General features: G+C 41.6%; 1 protein-coding gene across 7 annotated transcripts in view; it reads right to left on the bottom strand.

The window, feature by feature from the left end:
- The window catches only part of adgrb2 (adhesion G protein-coupled receptor B2), a 268,441-nt gene that overhangs the window by 181,200 nt on the left and 63,287 nt on the right, over positions 1–23,954 (bottom strand). For all 7 annotated transcript variants that reach the window (XM_071204889.1, XM_071204887.1, XM_071204888.1 and 4 more), the window contains exon 2: positions 10,533–11,418. In XM_071204889.1, the coding sequence (XP_071060990.1) occupies positions 10,533–11,403 (871 nt within the window). In that variant the 5' untranslated portion in view covers positions 11,404–11,418. The remainder of the gene's footprint in view (positions 1–10,532; positions 11,419–23,954) is intronic.

A 23,954-nucleotide genomic window follows, 5' to 3' on the forward strand; every position in this document is an offset into this window, starting at 1 on the left:
AGGTGGGGTAGGTAAGTTTGAGAAACCGGCTCAAGATACACTTTGTGTTATATTCCATGGAAAGCTCTTAACATCCCGATAGCAATGAATATCTTAAGTGCTTTGACAAAAAATCCATAAAAAAATGTCATCTGTGGACAATACATGTTAGTTCTTTATGGTCCTAAACCAGACCACTTCACAATATAATACAATGCTTATACAGATACAACAAACATTTACCAAAGAGTGTCTGCAATTACTGTTTGATTGCACAAAAAAAACTGAACGTACAAAAATAACTAGCGATAACCACAGGTGACTATCTTTGTCATATGCAATTCAAAAGACACCTGGCATAAATAAATAAGTATTTTTGGACAATATGGTAGATAAAATGTGTCTGTCTTTCTCCTGAAGCTTACTTGAGGTAGGTTTACCTGGTTAAAGTGTTTTATTTATTATGTCACACTGTATTTTAAACATGCTGTAACTTTGTCATAAAGCAAATTATAGCATGATTAGCCAAAATGCAAGAGTGGAAATATCAACTATGATGAAGCTTCCAAATCCACCCCCAAGTTAATGTTTGCAAGCCAACTAATTAAATTAAAAGGCTGTAATGTGGTTGCAGCACGATGGATGGGCCAACACATAGAGGATGGTGTAATTTCCCTATGAATGATTGATGGGTGATTGAGAACAATTGTGTTAAGACCATTCGCTATGTCAATCAATCATTCAGTGTTTATTTATATAGCCCAATATCACAAATGTTACATTTGTCTCAGTGGTCTTCACAGTGTTTTGCTATGTAAAGATATTCCTTGGATGAATGAGCCGTCTCCATGTCAACACAACCCTTGGCAGCTGATAGCATGAGGAAACCTATGCTTTTACAATAACATAAATCTGCTTCTTGATAGTTATAGAGCTAACCAATAGGCAGGGCCATATCTTGGTCCATTCCATGTGGATCTCAATAACTTAAAGAGGGACAGGAGGCATCCATCAGCCGTCATGGTGGCGTATTTACTGCAGTGCTCGTGCGGTACATGGCACACATGAAGGCAGCATTAGCACACTTATATCAAAACATAAGCACAAAGGCGTAAGACTAAATGCTTAAATCATAAAGATCAAACTAAATAAAAGTACATTTAAAAAAAAAAAAGAACATATTCGATAAATATTTGATAATAGGCTAACTTGGTTTATTGTATTGGGAACTTAATTGGGATTACAAATCTGACAATTAGCTCTAAAGATTCATTCTCCTATGTCTTTCTGAGCTTCTGGTTATATCTTTCTGAAACCTGCTCTTTCAGTTGGTGAGCATTCGTCCTCCTGTAATGTGTCACTGCTATACGAGTGATTTATGGATGAATCATAACTTGAAACGGGCCCTAAATCCAAAACCATCTCTATTAATGCGTGATTTAATCCAATTGATCTTAATACAAAAATACACCACTCAAAACCACTCTTAACTGTAATAACATCAATTCCACGTATGTTTTGAGGACATTAAAAGAAAACAAGCCCAACGTTCAGCAGGAGTCCTTGCAGCTCGCTGAGGCTGGACTTGAGCTATCGCTAACAACACATTTCACTATGTTAGCAACTAGATATGAAGTACAGATCAGGCTGATGGGAATTGCAATGATGGTGCAGATATTTGGTTATAGAAAAAAGTGTTGCACATGTTTAATATAAGACATCATGACGGAACTAGGTTACATAAGGGATATTTAAAGGGAAATACAAATGTCTGCACTAAAATTAAAAGGCATGAACAATGGTTTTCGGTCAGTTCATTAGATGTTAAAAGGCCCATGTCATGCTTTTCCGGTTATGACCCGTCCCCTTGAAGGTTTTTCTGCATGTAAACGGTCTGCAGAGTCACAAACCCTCAAAGTAAACCCTGCAGCGAGTAAAACTCTAACACAGAAAAGACCTGTCTATGCTGCCCCAGAACGCCTCGTTGGACATTTCTCTTTTTCCATTGTTTGCTTCCTGGGTTCTGTGACGTGTGAACACCCACATCAACAACAAATGACCAATCCACGGAGCACCTCACACACCAGGATCCCTTGGCTAACTAACAGGGAGTCCTCATTGACTTGCATAGAGCTCCCTGAACGCTGGTAATAGACGAGTTGGGATGGCGGAGAAATGCTCTCCGCAGACCCGTTCTCACAGCGTTATAAACCTTTTTCTTACTCAATATCAAGCCACACTTATTGTTTTTACTTCGGCTGTGAGTCTTTGTGTGTGCTCAGGATGAGTTTAGCTGTGTCTCGCTGTATCGCCGACCCGGAAACCTGTCCGCTCCTCGCAGCAGCTCACAGCAACGAGCCTCGCAACGAGCCTCGCAACGTCCCAACCAATCAGAGCACACTGGGCTCAAAGGGAGGGTGGGGGGGCAGGAGCTCTAACAAGCCGTTCAGGACAGAGTGAATACCTGGTGAATACACATACTATAGAGAGATGCTGTTTGAGAAACCAATGTGATTTTGGAGAATTGCACAATTTAAATCTATCTAGTAGACTTCAACAATGGAAATATGATCAGTGGAAATGGCCATGACATGGGACCTTTAAGTTAAATCTAGGGATGTCCCGATCACCTTTTTTTGCTCCCGATCCGATTCCGATCATTTGATTTTGACAATCTGCCGATACCGATTTTTCCCGATCCGATCTTTATGCAATGCATTAAGAGAAAAAAAGGTAACAGATAACGGCTGGCCATCCAACGCGATGATTTCAGCTATCTTGGCTGTTATTGTGTTGGCCTTTTCACTGTTCTGGGGCAGGTTCTCTTTCCTTTTAAAAGTCTCTGAAAGTGTCGGTTGTTTCAGTGCCGTTCCCTGAGTGGCCGCTGTGTACTCGCCGTGTTGTTGTTGGTGTTTGTTTCTCAGGTAGCGTATTAGATTGGTCGTGTTGAACGTAGCTCTGTTCTTTCCACCACGTGGAACCTCTGCCTTGCAAACATTGCATCTGGATGTTACACTGCCTTCACTTTCAATTTGATCATACTTCCAAACTCCTGACATTTTCTCTGTCCCGACTCCCGAGTCACCAGCTGACCGTAGCCTCTCGTTAGCTTACTGCTACTATTAGACACTGCGCCCACTCTGTTGCCAGATTTCAGAGGAATAAGCAGGTCTGAAAACAAGCCCAAAGAAAGCAACACATACATGATGTTGTGTCATTTTAAACCAAAACTAAGTCCTCAGGATGACTTTAAGACGTGAACATGGTCATTTTTGTTTTGTAACATTACATTTAAAAAAAATATTTTATACAAAAAAATAAATAAAAAAATCCCGATCCCCGATTTTTTTCTCCCGATCCCCGATCTTTTGAAAATCACGTGATCGGCTCCAATCCCCGATCACGTGATCGGATCGGGACATCTCTAGTTAAATCAAAACTGTGACCTAGAGTTGATGCTATAGAGCAGTGGTTCCCAAACGGTGTGCCGCGGCACACTGGTGTGCCGTGAGGCAAGTCCGGGTGTGCCGTGGGATTTTGTGACAACCATACGTTATTATTGCAATATACAACTACACAAAAATAATTATTTTTTAATTTACTATATCAGTACTTTGTAGGTTTATATGTACGTAATCTGCGCGACTTGCGCGTCCACATCTCCGCGTGCAGTGCTGCATAAACATGGCTGAGTCAGCGATAACTCTCGAGGGGTGGAGGTATGCCCATTATTTTGAGTTCATCCGAAGAATAGACAGGAATGTGACGGTGAGGTGCAAACTGTGTCCGGGCCAGAAGCTGTTATCCACTGCTGTAAACACCACGTCAAACCTCAACAAGTACCTGCAAAGAACACGTGCTAAGGTGGATATAAAGATAGCAGGAGACAGAGGACAGCCATGGTCAGATAGGAAAACATTCAGGATCTGGATCAGTCTTATGCGACAATGGAAACTGAACTAAAGAGAACATTTGAAACTTTAGCAGTCTGCGTGATCTGCCTGCAGGGAGGGGCGGGCCGGCCCTGCGAGTAAAGTAACGAGTAAAGTAACGAGTTACTTTATGTAGAGAGTAACGAAGTAGTGTAATATATTACTTTTTTTTTTAAAGTAATATGTAATATATTACTTTTTTTTTAGTAACGACCCCATCTCTGCTGAAATGTTACATTTATAATTTGTAGTTCAGGACCAGAGATGGGGTCGTTACTAAAAAAAAGTAATATATAACATATTACATATTACTTTAAAAAAAAGTAATATATTACACTACTTCGTTACTATCTACATAAAGTAATTCGTTACTTTACTCGTTACTTTACTCGTTACTTTACTCGCAGGGCCGGCCCGCCCCTCCCTACAGGCAGATCACGCAGACTGCTAAAGTTTCAAATGTTCTCTTTAGTTCAGTTTCCATTGTCGCATAAGACTGATCCAGATAGCTCCTGAATGTTTTCCTATCTGACCATGGCTGTCCTCTGTCTCCTGCTATCTGACCGTGGCTGTCCTCTGTCTCCTGCTATCTGACCGTGGCTGTCCTCTGTCTCCTGCTATCTGTATATTTTGCGCAGTCTATCTCTGCTCACGCTGTTGCGTCAGCGTGTTCTCCTGCGTGTTGGCCATGTGTTGCACTGGAGCCAGACTTCAGCCGAGCACGTACGAACTGCGCATGCGTGAGTGGCAATAACTCTCCTTACCAGCAGGCAGCGGTAGTGTGTATTCGTCATTCAAAACAAGCAACAACCGGAAAACAGAGAAGAAGAACTACGTGTGTGTGTGTGTGTGTGCGTGCGCGCGTGTGTGTGTGTGTGTGTGTGTGTGTGTGTGTGTGTGTGTGTGTGTGTGTGTGTGTGTGTGTGTGTGTGTGTGTGATATAAATAAACAACAGCTATGTGCGTTAGCTTCACCTAGCATGTGTTCTTTGCAGGTGTTTGTTGAGGTTTGATGACTGATTTTAGAAAGTAACGAAGTAACGCGTGTCGGGACAATGTTAGTAACTGTAGTGTGATTACTGGATTATAAAAGTAGCGCGTTACACTACTCCGTTACCGACAAAGTAATATTATTACACCCAACTCTGTTCAGGACCATGGACAATGCAGCTTCCTTGCATTGACAGTTCTCTGTGCTGAATTTCCTTTGTCTCATGTTTAATGTTGTGACCTGTCTGGTTTAAATGAGTGTGTTGCTGCTTTGATGAAGCCTAATTTGATAACGTTTCAAATTAATTTCTGAAATATTTCGTTAATAAATATTTCATGAGTAATATAGTTGTCTTTGTCACATTTTATTTGGCATTAGTAAATAATTATGCAGATAATACAGATATTTTACATGATATGAGTGATAACACGTGTTATAAGGGCTATTTTGCACAATAGGTGTGCCTTGAGATTTTTACTTGTCCTTTGGTGTGCCTTGGGCACAAAAAGTTTGGGAACCACTGCTATAGAGAATGTATCTAAATCCAAACTATTCTAAACATACACACATCATATAGTTTATTTGTATGTGTTAAATGGAGAGTATCTTCTTTCTTGTTGCTCCTTTGCATTAGGGTTTGATAGGCTCTCTTACCTATAAAGCACATTCACCTTGATTTTTCTACACAGTACAAAAACATCCAACTTGAGTCTTGAGGTGAAAACCTTTGTCTGAAGAGAGGTATTGTGTTTGGGAATATTATCTTATACTGCTGACAGCTAAGGTAGTGATTACGCCGTGCTGCTGTTAATAACTAGAATCACTTTTTTGTCATTTTTCGTAACAAGGTTCAGTAACAAGGACAGTAAAAAACTCAAGGAAAGTGGAAAAAGAATGTGTGCAGTGCTTGCAGCTCAGCGTACACGTTCATGGACTGGTCATTGTGGAAAGTTGGCTTGAATTTTTTATTTCAGAACTAGCCTATCTACTGTTCAAACAGTCAGGCAGGGGAGTTTTGCTGTCGATCAACCACAAGCTCAATGTGATGTTACTGACTTATTAAGGCTGAAAGAAAACCAAGGTTTTTGTAGAGGCCACGAGGGAAAGGCAGCACACAATCAATGAAAGTGTTACCATGGTGAGGAGAAAAAAATGAGTGAAAATGAGAATGATAGACAGCGGTATATTTGTTTTTGTGTCAAACTAAATTGAGTGTCAGTTATGATGGTGTCTGTGTTAGGGCTGTTGGAGGGTGATTTCTGTTGATTGACAGGAGAACCTGGGGATCTTGTTTTTTTTACAGACCTGACATTCAGTCGCACAATCTCTCAAAAAACAAATATGTGTGTGTATGGGAATGATTTTGCAGTATTTGGTTTCTAAGACTTGCATCATAAGCGAGAATAAAAATAATTGAAGAATGTGGCCAAAAGTCTCCAGTGCTTTAAAATGCTGTCTTTATGTTGGTCTTATATTGAGAGTACACATACTGGAAGTGAGATCGGCAGTGTGTCCAATCCAACGGGGTTTTTCTGATTGAATGCTTGATTTAGTAAAGACAGATATAAACACATGTATTTGATGCCTTTTCGTGTTGAATAAAAGCAAGAATAGAACTATACACAAACACTATATACAAAATGAAATGAAGTATTTTAAAAATAGCATAATTGAGCTAGTATTGCCCCTTAATACCCAATGTATATGAAAATTAGACAATATTTGTTTAACATCAATATGTGGTTTAGATGTTATCAGTGTTAAGGGGTTAATACATTCATAGATGTGATGGACAAAGACCGGAACCCTATGGCTAACATTACAAAATAATAAGAAAATGGATTTAAATTATAATAGCAGATTCCAGACTCCCCGGAGCAAATCTTCATTAGATGTTTACTTTTTAAACACTTTTATTTGTTCCTCTTCTTACAGGGAGGTTGAAGGACACACATTTATTTGCTCTGATTATCTTTCATGACTAACAAATCCAACTTGAACAGAGACATTATGTCATTTCGGTTAACCTAATTGCATACAAAGTAAATGTGGTCAATCTACCTGTTTGATCCATGATATAGACACTCAGTATTCTCAACATTAACAAAACACTCCTCTGAGTCACGTTGTGAAACCATGAGGGTTTCATCGATACGGAAATGAAATGAGCCTAGCGAAGGTCAGTCTGTATAATAGACTATTTTCCAACACAGCTCGAATCACAATAGGAAGATAACAACTTTGCTGAGCGGTGCCTCAAAATGGTTAACCTTTGTGTCGAGCAAAATGTTCCACTCAAAGAAAAACAGTTAGCCGACTGTTAATCTCTGACTTCGTCTCTCAAGCTGCAAGCGGACTCATCACTAAATGTACTTTGTTAAAGGACATCCTTTATACTTTTCAAAATACATGGGCACATTTTATTTAATAGAAACGACTTATCTACCAGATTAAAATAACAACACATTGTATCAATATTTTCCTTTTCAAATAAAAAAATGAATAAACTACGTTTTCAATTCAAAGAATGAATAAAGGTCAAACGGATGTGTTTTTATAGCACTTTCACTCAATAATTCAACTCATTCACACACGCTGATGGTGGAGAGCTTCGATGCTAGGTGCTACCTTGACAAGGAGAACAATGTGTGGTTCAGTCAAATGTTCCATGGATATTTCAACCTGAAGACACAAAGAGAGATCAAATGGCCAAAGCTGCGATTATCAGATGTGTTACTGCGGCATTTATTTTGATAGTTCTCGTTCACATGACGCTTGTCTTGAAGGATGCGCTTATTTCCTGGTCTTGATGTGCATACATTCTCCAAAACACAATCATTTTGTCACATTTTCCAAATATATTGCATCTAGTAAGGGCTGCGCTCTTCAGTTCAAGCTTCCTGTCACACTATTTGACCAGAGACCCCCCCGATAATGTTCCTCTGTGGCTAACAATAACTGAAAAGGATTAGCGAACAAATTGTGATCTTTTTTAAAAATAGGGGGGTCATCACTTTACACAAAAATAGATCAGAATCTAAAAAAAATAAAAACGTTGCATGTGCTTTATTATGTTGAGGTACTCCTGTCAAGTGTTCTCTTACATGCAGTTAAAAAGGAAGAATTGTAAGAAGGGTTGAGTCAAAACATGAGAAAGAGATTACACAAAGTGGAGGTGGAGAGTAATAATTTAAGCTTTGCTTCCAAGAGCCTCTGACTCAGCAAGAGTGTTCTTTTTTAGAAAGGGAGAGAAGGGGGACAGGAGGAGGATGTGGGCAAGATACTGGCTCTCACCCTGAAAATGCAATGTTAGGTTTACAGTAATTCTGCTATTTTAGGGTAATTAGGACATGGGGGAATTGTTTGGAAGAAAACTGCCTTCCACACACAAAGGCTTCTTCTTTCTTATCAAGGCATCTCTGCGGTTCACAGCGGTCTCTGCATGTTGAGAGTTTCATCATAGAAAGACCAGCCGCTAACCAACATGTATGCAACATCAGTGTCTTTGAGGTAAGATGGAAAAAAGGCCAACCAAGCTTCCAGGCAATTAGCATGAACTCAGTATTCTCCTGACACTTGGCATTAATTTACCCAGCGCCTCTATCCTTCTAGCTTTTGTCTCAAGTATCAGTCCTCCTACACCATGTTTCTGCCTCTGTCCCTCTTCCTCTCTGAGTGTATGAGATGATACAATCCCCCCCTGCTGATTGAATCCAGAGAAAAACGATAACCTTCCCCTTAGCAAGGTGAGGCTCCCCGGAGCTCTACGTATTTGTGTAAGTATGTTGTCAGAGCCATGCAATAGAAATAACTGGAATCTAATTGGCGCGGTTCACTCTGCACACATGCTAATAATCCACCCAAAGGAACAATATTATGTAATACTGTGAACTCTAAGAGAAACTACAACATCTCTCTGTTTATCTACATTCACTTCTATATTAGTCTAATTTAATTACGTTAAAGGAAATGCTCTGGTGGCGGTGATTAACTAAAATGGATAAGAAAGCTTAAGTACAAGCACTAGTCCATCTCGGTATGGATAAAACGCTTATCTATGTTGCTTAAAGGCGCACACACACACACACACACACACACACACACACACACACACACACACACACACACACACACACACACACACACACACACACACACACACACACACACACACACACACACACACACACACACACACACACACACACACACACACACACACACACACACACACACACACATGCCTGCATATTCCTGTGTGGTGTGTGTGCTAAGGGAATGACTGCCTCGTGTTCAAATCATTGATGTATGAATACCCCGAGCATCTGTGTGTGTGCATAGGTGTCAAATCTGATCTTGTCCTAACATTGTCAACAGATGGTTTCTCTCTCACACACACACACACACACACACACACACACACACACACACACACACACACACACACACACACACACACACACACACACACACACACACACACACACACACACACACACACACACACACACACACACACACACACACACACACACACACACACACACACACAGTCTGATACTGAAGTATGCGCCACACCTCTTAGCCACATGGGGGAATATCTAAAATATAGATCAGAGGGCTGAATTTCTGACAGACATTCACACATCTTTTGAAGGAAGGTTTAAAAGGGCCGCCTTTGAACTGTTTCGTTTTTTTAATTAAAAGGGCAACAAGCAAAATCCAAATAATAAATTCTCTGTAAAGCAGAGGCACGTGGCCTCCCTAAGGCCGATCAAAAGCCAGGATAACATTTTATTTGTAATTGTTGCTTTTTTGCAAGATGGAGTCGCAAGATCTGTTTATATGAGGATACATTATGTCATGTTTTGTAATGTATAAGCTACCATCAGTGTCCCTCTACCATAATTATGACTAAGATTAAGTACCTCAAATCAATAGTGAAAAGACACCATGACACGACGTCTCCACCTTCACGTCACTGGTTATAGAAGGTTCTGAAAGAGCTGGTTATAAAATAGTTAAGTACTGTGAGGCATTTTGTTTGGTTGCCTCTCAGTGAAACGCTCTGAGTGAATGTTAGTTCCCTTTAGTAAGGAAGCAGTGATGTTGTGTGTGTCAAGCTTTTATTTAAAAAGGTAAGAATGGACAGACTGAGGCTGTAATGCGCCATCGCTAACAATTTCAGAGCAATAAAGAGTTTTCCGTCTAGGTTCCGACTAAAGAGCCTCTGTGTTAGAGGCACACCTCATAACCCTTAGCAAGACTTTAGAGCCAAATGTAGCTACGGAAGTCTGCTTTGTGGACAAAAGATGTGCGGTTCGAAAAGCACTTATATTTGCGGCGTGAATATGACTCAAGAAACAGCCAACTATGCCTGCAGTGAGTGGAAGCAGCTCCCACTGCGCACACACACTAGCCCGCTTTCGCACATCCACAAACACTTTTATTCTTAAAGTACCGTCACAAATAAAATGGGATATTTTAACTTTTAAGAGCAGGGAATACCTTTCTAGTATTGGCAGATGTTGCAACACTAGGTACTATTAATAAATAACATCTGTCTACAGGGCATTAATCAAAATGTTCATTATCACAATGCAAGTGTGATAATGTTGTACATAGTCCTACCTTGTCGAACATCTCGGGGTGCTATGACGATCGCTTCATTGGAGTGCAGCTCAGTGACGCAGCAGTCATCAGGAAGAACCGAGCCGTTGCTGTGGGGCGTGTCCGGGAGCAAGGGCACAGGTGGTGCCATGATGTTGTGGTTCGGACAGATACATCCCGTCTGCGTCATCCCACAACCATCTCCGTCAGAAACCTCCTGGTCTCCATTGTGACCTGTGCGTAAACACTCCTCAAACCACCTGCAGAGCACGCCGCAGGTGAACTGGCTGGAGTTCTCGTTGTTAATGAGCAACACCTCTACCAGCCTCAGCTCCAGTATTTCCTTAGATACCTGAGGCTCGTCCGCGGCTGGATGTCTCGTTAGACATAGCTGGACGAAGTTCTTATCAAACTGTAGGAACGAGTACGGTCCCTCTGAGTTGGATTGGCTGCCACACAAATCAATGATTTGCTGATCCTTAGCAGCGGCTGTTTGTAAGTGGAGGGGACAGCTTTGATTGGCCAGGTGGTAATCAAGGGAGAGGAGCATGGGGGAGTGTGTTCGGCAGATGACAGGGTGCCGGGTGAAGCGGAGGTAGAGGGAGTACTTGGTGGGATCAGGGTTTTCCAGGGACCAGGAACAGCCCGGCGCCCTGGATGGAAAGAGCTCCCTTAGGGAGAAAGACCCATAAAGCACCCCAGCTACAAGGCTGGAGCATGGTGAGGATATGGGCGAGGGGGCCCCCTCTGCCCCGGTGCTAGGGACGCCGTCGGCAGCCTCAGTCAGGGCAGAGAGAGGAGCTACAGCGAGGGCAGACACGGCAGCCAGGGCCCCAGCCACAGCCAGGAGAGAGGACAGCACAGACAGACACACCCCACCAGCAGTGTTCATCCTATGACATTCGTCCTGCAGAGGAAGAGAGAGCAGAGCAGGCGGCATGTTAGACACATCAGGAAATATCTTCAACTAGATACAACCAACATGACTTGGGCAAAAAGTAGAACTTTACAGTATTTACAGTATTCCAGTTTAAGTCGAGACAACATAATCTTGTCTGGTTGGAACTAGGACGAGTTTCTAACCTCGCCTCAGAGTATAACATAACCAAGTTTACAGCAGCAGTTCTCATGAAGTCGTTCTTCAAACGCACACATACAGTGCCAAAAACAAACACATCCCTGCTGGGCTGGATTAAAAAGGGTTGATGACTTGGCTTTTGAGACATGCACACTGGGACCTGCACAAGCCTTTCCTGCTGATACTTGCACACAAGCACACGGGCAAATGCACGTACGCACAGACACACAGCACCGCCTGCTGAGCAGCTCCCCAAGGCTCAGGCAAAGTATTACCATCTCCAACACAGTAAGGGTCCGCCAACAGCCTGATTTGCATCACACAATACACACACTCCTGACACAAAACCCATAAACAGCATATACATTGTTTTAGGGTTTTGCCTGACACTACTTCAATACCCTCTATATGTGTGTATACCCCTTGTGTCTGCTCCATCACACGGGAGTCGCAAGTGGTTCTGCATAAATGTAGTTTGAGATGGATGTGTTGGAGACTGGAATTGTTTGTTGTACTCTACTACTGCAGCAACCCTATGGCATGATACCCAGCCGACCAGATGGTATATACTTTAGTAATAACCGTAACCTAGTTGTGGTTAATTGCTGTTTATCCGTCTGTGCTTTATATTCATATAGGTTTAAAGCTGTAATGAGATCCAAAGGAGCACTCCATGTCCAATTGTGGTGTATTTAATAACCTAATTTTTAAATGAAATCTTCTCGTAAAAAAAGGCAGTTAATGGTATCCATTACTTCTCTTCTTTGCTAAAAAGGTTTACCAGCTACAGTAGATAGCTAAAAATGCTAAAAGGAAGCAGAGCTATTTCAAATTGAAGGCCTACTGTTCTCACACTACCATCCTCCTTTGGACAAACAACAAGGCTCAGATTCAAGATGTTCCCTTGTTATATCAAACTGTTCTTCCTTGGAGCACCAACCGAGGTCACCTAACATGTGAAGCAGCCTCTAAGAAGCAGGTTTGTCCTTTTAGAGCAAGTACTCCACTTCCCTAAGGCCCAGGTTAATGAAACACAGCAGTATCATGCACTTCACAGGGTGTATCCAGGCCTGTTAATGCTGTAGTCTGCAGCATTAACACATGCAGGCCCTGGATAACAGGGAACTGTGGCTACTTTACCATGTCAATGAGAGCTTGACATACATGGAAGGCAGACTGCTGATGGAGGGAGGCTACAAAGCAGGGGAGATGGACGAGGTAATTATTGCAATTATACAGGAATTGTGAAAATATGTATGTGCATCATCCCAGGTTAAAATGCATTCTGCTTCTGCTGGCTCAGAGTGATAAACAATGCCGAAAATGCTTTACTGTCATGCTCGCGGACGGTACACATGCACATGGTGTTTCTGATGGACACAGATTGTCTCCTGCAGACATGAAATGTGTAACACTGAGTTCACAGGAAGGTTTGTGCAACCTCTAGTTCACCTTGCTGAGCAGAAGAAATTGTGGAGTAGAATTAGCGGAGTTTAATTTGTACAGTGCGGCTAAATTGGTTGGAATAAGAGTGGAACAAGTTGCTCAAAGGAACATTTTAAAGTGAGGATTTTCTCCTCGTTCTTTTGTAAGCGAAGTAGATGTCAGGGTAGGGTCATAATTGTACTTTAGACCACAATAAAATAAGACGTTGTATTTCCTTTGGCTTATCAGGCAGTGATTATTGTAGGAGAAGCTTCTACCGAGAGACAAGTAACTGAAACACAATATGTCCTGACCTCTACTTTCTGATTTTTTCCCCTGCTTTTCTTTCTCTGTCTTTCTGTCTCTGCTCAGGCTTCCCCTTACAGAATTCTCACCTGCAGATTCTTGTACACAGAAAACCTGACATAGAGGCCTTTCAAACAGCGTCGGCTCCGGCTGCTGTGACACTTTGACAAATGCATGGCAGTGTTGTGAAAGCTAATGTAGCATGTTGTGAAATATGCTCAAGGACATCATGCTGTCTGGCATATGATGGGGTTATAGACTTTGTCACTTGAGCACGCTCAGATACTTTCCAACAAATATGCTATGATATAACATCCATACAGGCTCCGTCGCAGCCACTGGCACATATCCCGCTAACAACGAGTCACTGAACCGTTAAATCCAGGGATTCACTGGGAATGTAATGGCGCGTTTCCACTGCAGCGGGTAGCTCGCTTTAAGCGTGCCGAGCCGTGCGGGGCCCGTTTTTGGTTGCGTTTCCACTTGGCCTAGTTTTGGCCCGGGGCTACTTTTTCACCTTTTTTCTGGCCCGACTAAATCGTGGTTCTAGGGCCAGGAACAACCAGGCCGAGTCGGGCTGAGTATGCTAAACTAGAGAGAGGATCGCTGGCAAGGGGGCTACAACTACAACAAGATGAACATATTTGACCGTGATTTAATTATAATACACGTTTCAAAATGATGCCGAAGTAACAACATACTGATACCGGTTAGTAAAAACCATGAATTAATGCTTTGACAAGTCTGCAGACAGACGGCAGGCGAAAAACCCTTTTAAAATGCGTGTTTTCTAAATGTAGCTTGGCTAAGCTAACGTTGTATATGCTCCGACCGTCCACACTCACAGCAACGGCCTATACAGACATAAATAAAGCAGCGACTGTATTCACCATGACACAGGCAGTCTGTGGTTTGTACTTGTTTAACTTGTACTAGTTTCTGAACAGATATGAAGAGCTGTGAGCTCTGAGTGCTAAGAGCTAACGGCTGTGTTGTTTTTTGGGGCGCTCATTGAAGATGACGTCACGGCTCCGCCTACACTGTGTTACTATAGTTACTGCCCCAGTTCCTAAACTGTAATGGAAACGCAGCATTAAATTGAGCCGGGCATAATAAGGCCTAACCAAACCGAGCGAGGGCTGCAGTGGAAACGCGCCATAATGCAATATTCTGTAGTACAGAATATGACAAATAGCTTTTCTGGTTTCCCCATGACACTGAGCTTTTACATATCAGGTATATGCTTTAGAAAGTGCTTTTTTTCTCTTTACAAAGAATAGAAGTCTATCTTGCCCTATCAAAAGTGTGGATAGATGGCATTATAGGCCAAACCACGCATAGGTTAAATCTTTTGCGTATTTCACGGATGAGAAGAAGTCAGAAGCGTTAAGCACATTTTATTTTGGGACAATGGACAATGAATATTCATAGGCCCACAATCTGTGCAAGAGAAGGCCCTAAAGTGCTGTCTTCATGAGGCCATTCTTTCCCACTTCGCTCCAAAACAGCACTTTACTGTCGGCAACCATACATATTCATTAGCTTTGCTGTCTTCCTACCCCCTTCCACCTTGACATTAATGTTATCACCAAGGATAGCAACATATGTGTATCCCTCATTCTCTTTCCTCCATGTCTTATCTCGGTTTCATTCTATGATTTTGTCTCCACTGTAAAACTCATACAAAAGAGAAAAGTTCTGGTAAAGGACTGGAAGTATCACTGTCTCCATATAAGGGATTATCTTACTAATATATACATATCAAAGCATTAAGTTATACATGTCATTTGTTAGAGTCTTTTATCCAAAGCGACTTACATACATTCGGTACTCCCCAGTGAGATGATAGTGAACTGTTCATGAACTTGTCATGAAAAGTTTATGGAATATCAGTGAACCATATTCATGAACAGCTCATAACAAAGTTGATGAACTGTTCATGAAATGGTCATGATGAACATTAAATGGCACTAGGGCAGTTCATGAACTACTCATGAAACTCCTGTGCTGGAATGGTGCATGAACAATTCATGGAATATGGTTTTAGGCAGGTTCATGAACAATTCATGAAATGGAGTTTTCAGTGAGTGTGTAGGGATATTCAGTTTTCAACCAAGAACATTTCAAGAATTGTTCATGAACATATCAAGAACTGTTCATAACAACTTCATGAACCATTCATGAACAGTTCATACCCAGTCACTGAATATAATTCAATGGCTGGCTATGAACTGTTCATGAACTGTTCATGTACATGAACTGTTGACTGTGGGTCAATTAGCAACCATAGAAAACAACAATTATGTCAATCACAATGGAACTTTACTCAAATTAACAAACAAACATACATGTATACAGGTGGAGCACTACAATTAATCCTATCACTATTTGAAGCAGTTCTTGACACTCAGCTGCACAAAAAATGTTGTTACGGGTCCCAAAAGCTTGGGTACCACAGCAACAATAAATGAGAAAAGTGCAGCAGCAATAATTATATACAGGATCCGGTTGATCGTCTGGATTGCTTCTTATTCAAAATTCAAAGTACACAGTTACATTCAAATAGCTGAACTTTACAAACATCACATTTCTCTATTTAAGAGAAATTCAACATAGTCAATATAAATTATTACATTACATTGCATTTAGCTGCTTTTATCCAAAGCGACTTACAATAAGTGCGTTCCACCAACAAAATACAAACTTGAAGAAAACAGAATCATATAAGTACATCAGGTTTCATAGAGCAAAAACATTTCAAGTGCTACTCAACTGGCTTTAGGTAAGCCAGTCCATAAGTGCTTTGTTAATAGTTCTATTGCTCGAAGTGGAGTCGAAAGAGATGAGTTTTCAGTCTGCGCCGGAAGGTGTGTAAGCTATCTGCTGTCCTGATGTCAATGGGGAGCTCATTCCACCATCTTGGAGCCAGGATAGCAAACCCACGTGTTTTTGCTGATGGGAACTTGGGTCCCCTTCGCTGCGAGGGTGCAGCGAGCCGTTTGGTTGATGCAGAGCGGAGTGCACGTGCTGGGGTGTACGGTTTAACCATGTCCTGGATGTAGGAAGGGCCAGATCCATTCGCAGCATGGTACGCAAGTACCATTGTCTTGAAGTGGATTCTAGCAGTTACCGGAAGCCAGTGGAGGGAGCGGAGGAGCGGCGTGGTGTGGGAGAATTTAGGAAGGTTGAAGACCAGACGAGCCGCTGCATTCTGGATGAGCTGCAGAGGTCGGATGGCACATGCAGGTAGACCAGCCAGGAGGGAGTTGCAGTAGTCTAGGTGTGAGGTAACGAGAGCCTGGACCAGAACCTGCGTCGCTTTCTGGGTCAGCTGGGGACGTATCCTCCTGATGTTGTAAAGCGTGTATCTGCAGCAGCGGGTTGTAGCAGCTATGTTTGCAGTGAAGGACAGGTTGTTATTAGGGATGCACGATAATTATCGGTCCGATAATTATCAGTCCGATATTAGGAATTATGAGTGACGTCATCCCGATAAACCCGATACCAGTATTAATAGCCCCGATAATATACAATATATTTTTTGGGTAAAAAAAATAAAAAAATACTGCGGTGTGGGTGGATTGGGATGAGGGGCGCTTGTTTTTCACTCGGCTCCTCCCGTTTTGCCAGAACTGTGGTATTAGTGGTTTTGGAAGAGGGGAGTTCTTCACAAATCCAGCGCTCCCTAATACTTCGAACCTGATGTGTGTGTGTGTGTGTGTGTGTGTGTGTGTGCGCGCGCGCGTTGGGGCTATGTGCAACTCAAGGCATATGCTCGAACCGGAGCTGCCTGGACGCTGCAATCATGTTGTGCGCACTCCGTGCCGAGTGTGCTGACTTTTCGTAGAATGTCCCACTGTCTGGCTTCCTGCATAAAGTCAAGTGCTCGGCGCAGTTGTGGCGAAATGTCGCTCCTCTGTTTTCATTTAAACAGCTCCTTATATCCGTTAGCGCAGCTAGCTAGCACCAGATGCTAACAACAACAATGCACGTAAGGTCTCTCTCTCGCTCCCTCGGGCCACACATACACACACCCTCCCGGTCCTCCAGATGGCCAGTCGGTGCCTGCCGGTGAGCGTGGAAGTGTGGTCTGCCACAAGCGGGCGGCAGGAGCGGGGCTGTCAGCATCAGCTTGTAGATGGTATTTTAAACTCGATGTGCTCTGAAACTACGGGGCGGCCGAGGAAAAAAAATACACATGCGTTAATCACGTTAAAATAATTAGTGGCATACATCTTTTTTTATTATCGGTATCGGTCTTGAGAAGCAGGAAGTTATCGGTATCGGTTTCAAAAACCCAATATCGTGCATCCCTAGTTGTTATCTATAAACACATAACACTATCAAATAATACTTTCTATCAATATATCTATCTTTACCAAATATAACATATTATGGAGATCACAAAAATACACTGTCAATGTTAATAAACAAAAAACAAGGCAACGTGCCTGCAAGACTGCACTCAGGTAAACAAAACATATTACCCGTGCGCAGCAGCTAACCTGCCCGCGAGCCTTGCTCAGGTCACATTTACCCAGGCGCGGCTGAAGCCCGCGAAAATGTTTACGACAGTTTAGTATTTTTAAAATACCGTTACTATGTCAAACATGCTCAAAACCTTCTGACACACTCTCCTAAACATCTCCAACATCATATCTAATTCACACAAGTTAATATCGATCATTTTCATCATGTACTGACCTGTAGAAAACAGAAAAGTGGAGCAGCAATAATTATACACAGGATCCGGTTGATCGTCTGGATTGCTTCTGAGTAGGGGGCGGAAGTGTCCCCCCTAAAATAACCCAGATGTCACCGCTCACCTGCCAAAGGTTCCACCTTGGCGCTACTTACTCGTACTGCTTCTCAAACAGTACAGATAAACCATAAAATGATATGAATGTCACCAAAATAAATACAGATAATGTTCAGTTTCAAATGCACTATTGTTTTGTTTTAAGATTAAAAGTTTTAAAAAAGAAAGAAATGTTCAAATAGTAGATGAATATTTAAGAGGTCTTTAAAAACATCACACTGATCATCAGAAGTTCATAAAATGCTCATGAATATTCCAAGATATTCTGAATTTGCCACAATCATCCAAAATTCATGAAATGCTAGTAGTCATGAAAAGTTCATGAAATACTCATGCAAACTTTTTGGGGTTTTAATTATAATGTTGTGATTGGCTGGATCATGAAAAGTTCATAAATTGCTCATAAAAGTCTGTCATGAGCAAAACAGGAACTTTATATGAATGAACAATGTTCATACAAATTTCATGAACTGCTCTTTAAAATGGTTCATGAGCATTTTAAGAATTGTGGTTCATGAACATGACAAGTGAACATATAATGAGTTGTTCATGAATGTTTCATGAGTGCTCATGAACAGCTCATAAAGTCATGAACTCCATCTCGCAGGGGAGTGGACAATCCCCACAGGAGCAATTTGAGGTGAAGTGTCTTGCCCAGGGACACAACGGCATGGTGACTGCAGTGGGACTCGAACTTGCTACCCTCTGATTTCGAAGTCCTGCACACTACAGCCACAGCCTTATACATTCTCCGTTAGTTTTATGTGTACGGAAGAAACTTGGCAAAAAAGTCAAAACGTGTCGCTTCTCTGCTGTGCATTTATTCAGCATTCAAACAGACTCTGGGATTAAATAATGTTGACTGTATTGTTTCCCCTACAGCGAACAAGAACTATCAACCAATTATATGATAAGCCCCACAGTCTTGGTACACATGCTGGAAACAGCTTTGGTTGTGCCTGCGTTAAAATGCCACTGTAATGTGATTTGGAGTGACTGAAAAATAAAGTGACCGCAGACTGATGATTGAGAACCTCATGCTTTGGACAGAATAAATGCACTGCTGATGAAATCATATTAATGTTGAAATTCAACCTAACTATCTATGCTTAGGAATTATGCAGAACAAAAACACAAGCACGGGAAATGTACAACATTTTAAAAGTGTAAAAAGTTTATATAGTCTCAGGCTCCAAATATTTTGTCCTGGATTGCAATTGCAGTCATAATGCATTGTAATATTGTAAATGATAACAATCTAGATGAGATTACAACAACAAAAAAGACTATTTTTAAGAATAAACTACTAAGGTTTAGTAAAACATAATTGGTTAATTGTATGTGAATTATAATTTCAAACTGCACATGAACATTGGTCCCCTGGATTACAGTCATTTTGCTTGTTTGAGGCAGGGAGGCGTGTGGCGCAGTGGTCTAGTGCGTTGGTGTTGGGATCAGAGGAGCACAGGTTCAAACCCCACTGCAGTCAGCATGTCGATGTGTCCCTCCAGGGCGGGACACTTCACCCCAAATTGCTCCTGTGGGGATCGCCCACGGTGATGAGTATGTAAGTCGCTTTGGATAAAAGCGTCTAACATGTAATGTAATGTTTGACCCTCCAGCCTGTTCTCAGTCCTCCGTGGGCTAGGATAAGGATAAGGATTAGTAAGGAACTTTTCAAAAACAAACGATATCTTGTAGTACATTTTTTTCCATCAAAACCTAATTTACATGGCAGTTATACCGTATGACAGTGTCATCTTTAAGCGACGAGAAAGTATTTATAACTGCTGTTATGAGGCATCTGATATGCTTTCTAATTGTATTTTTGTGAGCAGTATGGAACAGACAGACTTGCTATCCTGTAGACCAGGGGTGTCAAACTCAAGGCCCGGGGGCCAAATCCGGCCCGCGACTTCATTTTATGTGGCCCCGCAAGAGCTTGCAAAGAATATAATACGTTTATTATACGGTTACATGCCACTTTACAGAAGCAGGTTGCCCATAAACTACATGTCCCACAATGCATCTCGTTTTGTGATATGCACACTGAAGAGACTTCTGCTTTCAGACGTAGTTAATGACTAAGTTATTATCCGATACTAATCCAATTCAGAGGCAATAATGTAATATAACACATTATTTTATATATATATTATATATTTATATAGTTACAACCGGCCCTTTGAGTGCAACCTTTATGCAAATGTGGCCCGCGATGAAATTGAGTTTGACACCCCTAGACCAATGCAGACTCATTGCTGTATGAAATGCCAGCGGCAAAGAAAACATATAGTATAGTTTATCATTCGGGGTTATTACATTCATCTTCAAAGAACAAGTGCAAGGTTATTTTTACAAAGAGTGTTCCTTTTTTAGATTGTACATTCCTGTATAAAGTAAGCAATAATAGAATAATCTTTTGCATTGAGGTTCCAGTAAACCTTTTAATTCCGGTGAAATAATAGAGTGGAATAGTTTGTGGGCAACACACATAACAATATCCCTCGGTAGGGCGCTCCTGTTTTGGGAAATGCATTTCAGGAGGGTTGCGATGGAGCATCTTAAACCCCCCCTCAACGTCTCAACCCTAACCGCTTATTATTATAGCCAACATATGTGATCAGGGGAAGAAGAAAGCTAATGTCTTTGTTCTTGATGTGGAGTATTTCTCACATGTGAGGCTTTCAGCAGAGATCAGTGCTTTTATGAGCTCACACATCTAACAATGCACACTTACGGATCCACAGTCACACATGACACATTCGATTGAATGATAACACGTTATTATCAAAAATGCAAGACTGTATCCTGGCACAGAGTTTCTTTGGTACTACTGATTAACAAGTCATGAAATGTTCCTCTCTCTGCCTTCCAGCATACAATCTTCATCTCTGCCCCTTCTCATCTCCAGCTTCACCCCATTCAGAAATCTCAGCCGTCCTCAAAGTCAAACTTCATTTATTTATCCACATCTACCCATCCATGTCCTCCGTCTTTCATCTCGATAAGATCTTTCGGCTGCAAACCAGTATGGAGAACCAATGTTGTTCAACTAATTTAACCCGGCCGGTTGACATTTCAGAAGTCAGCCTTCTGTTTGTCGTTTTATCAAGCTCAGCCCGGCGCAGTGCTTTTAACTTTGCCTTGTCAGTTATTCACAAATGGCAGTCAAGCCGAGAGGATCTCATGCTGTGAAAAGAGACAGCAGAACTAAGGCCCTCAATCACAGCAAAGGCCATCTAGTTTTTTCGGCTATGGCTACACACAAACACACCCATGAACTAATACATATTCATACATTCCCGTCAACTTGACATGTGACATGTACATTGAACAAGGCGTAAACCATAAGTGTGTGAGGATACTGAGTAGGGTATTAATTATGCATTATTAAGTCAGGTTGAGAAGTGGGGCAACCGATGGCATACACGAGTTTTAAAGAAGATAATCCACAGAGTGACACTTCAAAGTGCTAAAGACAAGTGATGGGAGGGCTGGATATCATTGTACACTTTGAAAACAGAAAACTACAGATCATTGCTATTACATTGTTCTGGTTTATCCGACGCTTTGTTTAACGGCCTTATCAACAAAGTTGAGAGGATGAAACCAAAACAGAAGCTGTAACAGTTTCATTTGGAAAGCTCTGTGCCCATACTGAGTTGTGGATGATGACATTACATTACATTACATTGCATTTAGCTGACGCTTTTATCCAAAGCGACTTACAATAAGTACATTCGACCAGGAAGATACAACCTTGAGGAAAACAGAATCATATAAGAACATCAGGTTTCATAGAGCCAAACATTTCAAGTGCTACTCAACTGGCTTTAGATAAGCCAGTCCTTTATTAGTATATAAGTGCTCTGTTAGCAGTTCTTTGTTAGTCATTATATCGCTCGAGGTGGAGTCGAAAGAGATGAGTTTTCAGTCTGCGCCGGAAGGTGTGTAAGCTTTCTGCTGTCCTGGTGTCAATGGGGAGCTCATTCCACCATTTTGGAGCCAGGATAGCAAACCCACGTGTTTTTGCTGATGGGAACTTGGGTCCCCCTCGCAGTGAGGGTGCAGCGAGCTGTTTGGCTGATGCAGAGCGGAGTGCACGCGCTGGGGTGTACGGTTTAACCATGTGCTGGATGTAGGAAGGGCCAGATCCATTCGCAGCATGGTACGCAAGTACCAGTGTCTTGAAGTGAATTCTAGCAGTTACCGGAAGCCAGTGAAGGGAGCGGAGGAGCGGAGTGGTGTGGGAAAATGTAGGAAGGTTGAAGACCAGACGAGCCGCTGCATTCTGAATGAGCTGCAGAGGTCGGATGGCACATGCAGGTAGACCAGCCAGGAGGGAGTTGCAGTAGTCTAGGCGTGAGGTGACGAGAGCCTGGACCAGAACCTGCGTCGATTTCTGGGTCAGCTGGGGGCGTATCCTCCTGACAAGTTGTACTAGCTTCGTAGCAGAGATAGCATTCTCTATTGATGGAGCACAGTATATGTCATTTTATACCCCGTTTATATATCTTGTTTAATGTATATATGTCACACTGCGAGAAACGGTATTTCAAGATTTCTGTACACATGTAGAAATGTTGACAATAAAGCTGACTTTGACTTTGAACGTAAGGCATTTGAAGGTTTTTTTATTCACAATTTTGCATTCTTCAATTGCTTGGTCTCCTGGATGCAAACTGTTTAAAGTCAGATTTGACACGTTAAGAGCAAAGATGTGAAGGTTTCAGAGGCAGCAGTCAGGGAGGAAACAATATGTTGTATTATGATGTAAATAGAAAGTCCCTTTTTTTTTTAAATGACTTCATGACTGCAATTTCCACCAATATGAGAACCATAACATCTGTAATCAGCAGCACAACAGAGACAGACGGTATACAGGCTCTGAATACGAGCTCTGATTAAACAGAAAGGAAATTACCAAAATGGCTGCCAACACCATCAGGAAGCTATTTTCATGGGAGATTGTAAAACCCTGTGGCAACCATCAGTCCTGTATTTATTATAGGGTGCAGCTTGTGTCATTATCCGTACTAAACAAACAGAAGGAATGAAAACTCTATTAGGTGTATTGTGGTACAAATGCATTGACATGTCATCTCACGTTGCTTTAAGCAAACTACACCTCATTAACCAAGCACTACACTATTCAATATACCGATGGGGAAACGTTTAAATTAATTAGTAGATGGTGTCATAGTCTTTAAAACATATCTGCTATGCAACATTAGGTCAATATGTTTCAAACCAGCAGTGTTGATCTGTGTTGCTCCAACCGGGAGATATTGATAATGAAAGTCATTAATTTCACATGAGTGAATAAACAAATTGAGTCCAAGTGATTTGACGAAGGGGAAGTTTGCTTGCATAACGGCAGTATCATGTTGGTCTTTTTGGTTTTCATTTTTCTTTTACAAAATAGTACCCACATTAATATGTCTTCAAAGTGCGCCAACAGTTGTTCACCAAAGGCTTAATAAAAGGATTATGATGAAGAGGTTGTAAAGAGACTGAAAGGACTTCTTCTTAATTGAAGTTGTTTCTCTCCTTTACAGATGATACATTGCAAAACACACACAAATGAATCATGCATGGGAAGATGTCCACATGAAAAGACTAGAAGAATCCACTTACAATCATATATCTTCTCCTTGTATAATATTCATATATGATTTTACAACACTTGGGCACATCCATTTGATGCAAACTGAATACAAAAACACGATGTCTTTGTCAGGAGGCTAATTTATGTTTGGCCTCACTGACAGCAAGAATCAGGATCCGCGTGCACAGTGTCAATGTGAAACAC

Source organism: Pseudochaenichthys georgianus, chromosome 11 (assembly GCF_902827115.2).
Source record: "Pseudochaenichthys georgianus chromosome 11, fPseGeo1.2, whole genome shotgun sequence".
NCBI classification, from domain to species: Eukaryota; Metazoa; Chordata; class Actinopteri; order Perciformes; family Channichthyidae; genus Pseudochaenichthys; species Pseudochaenichthys georgianus.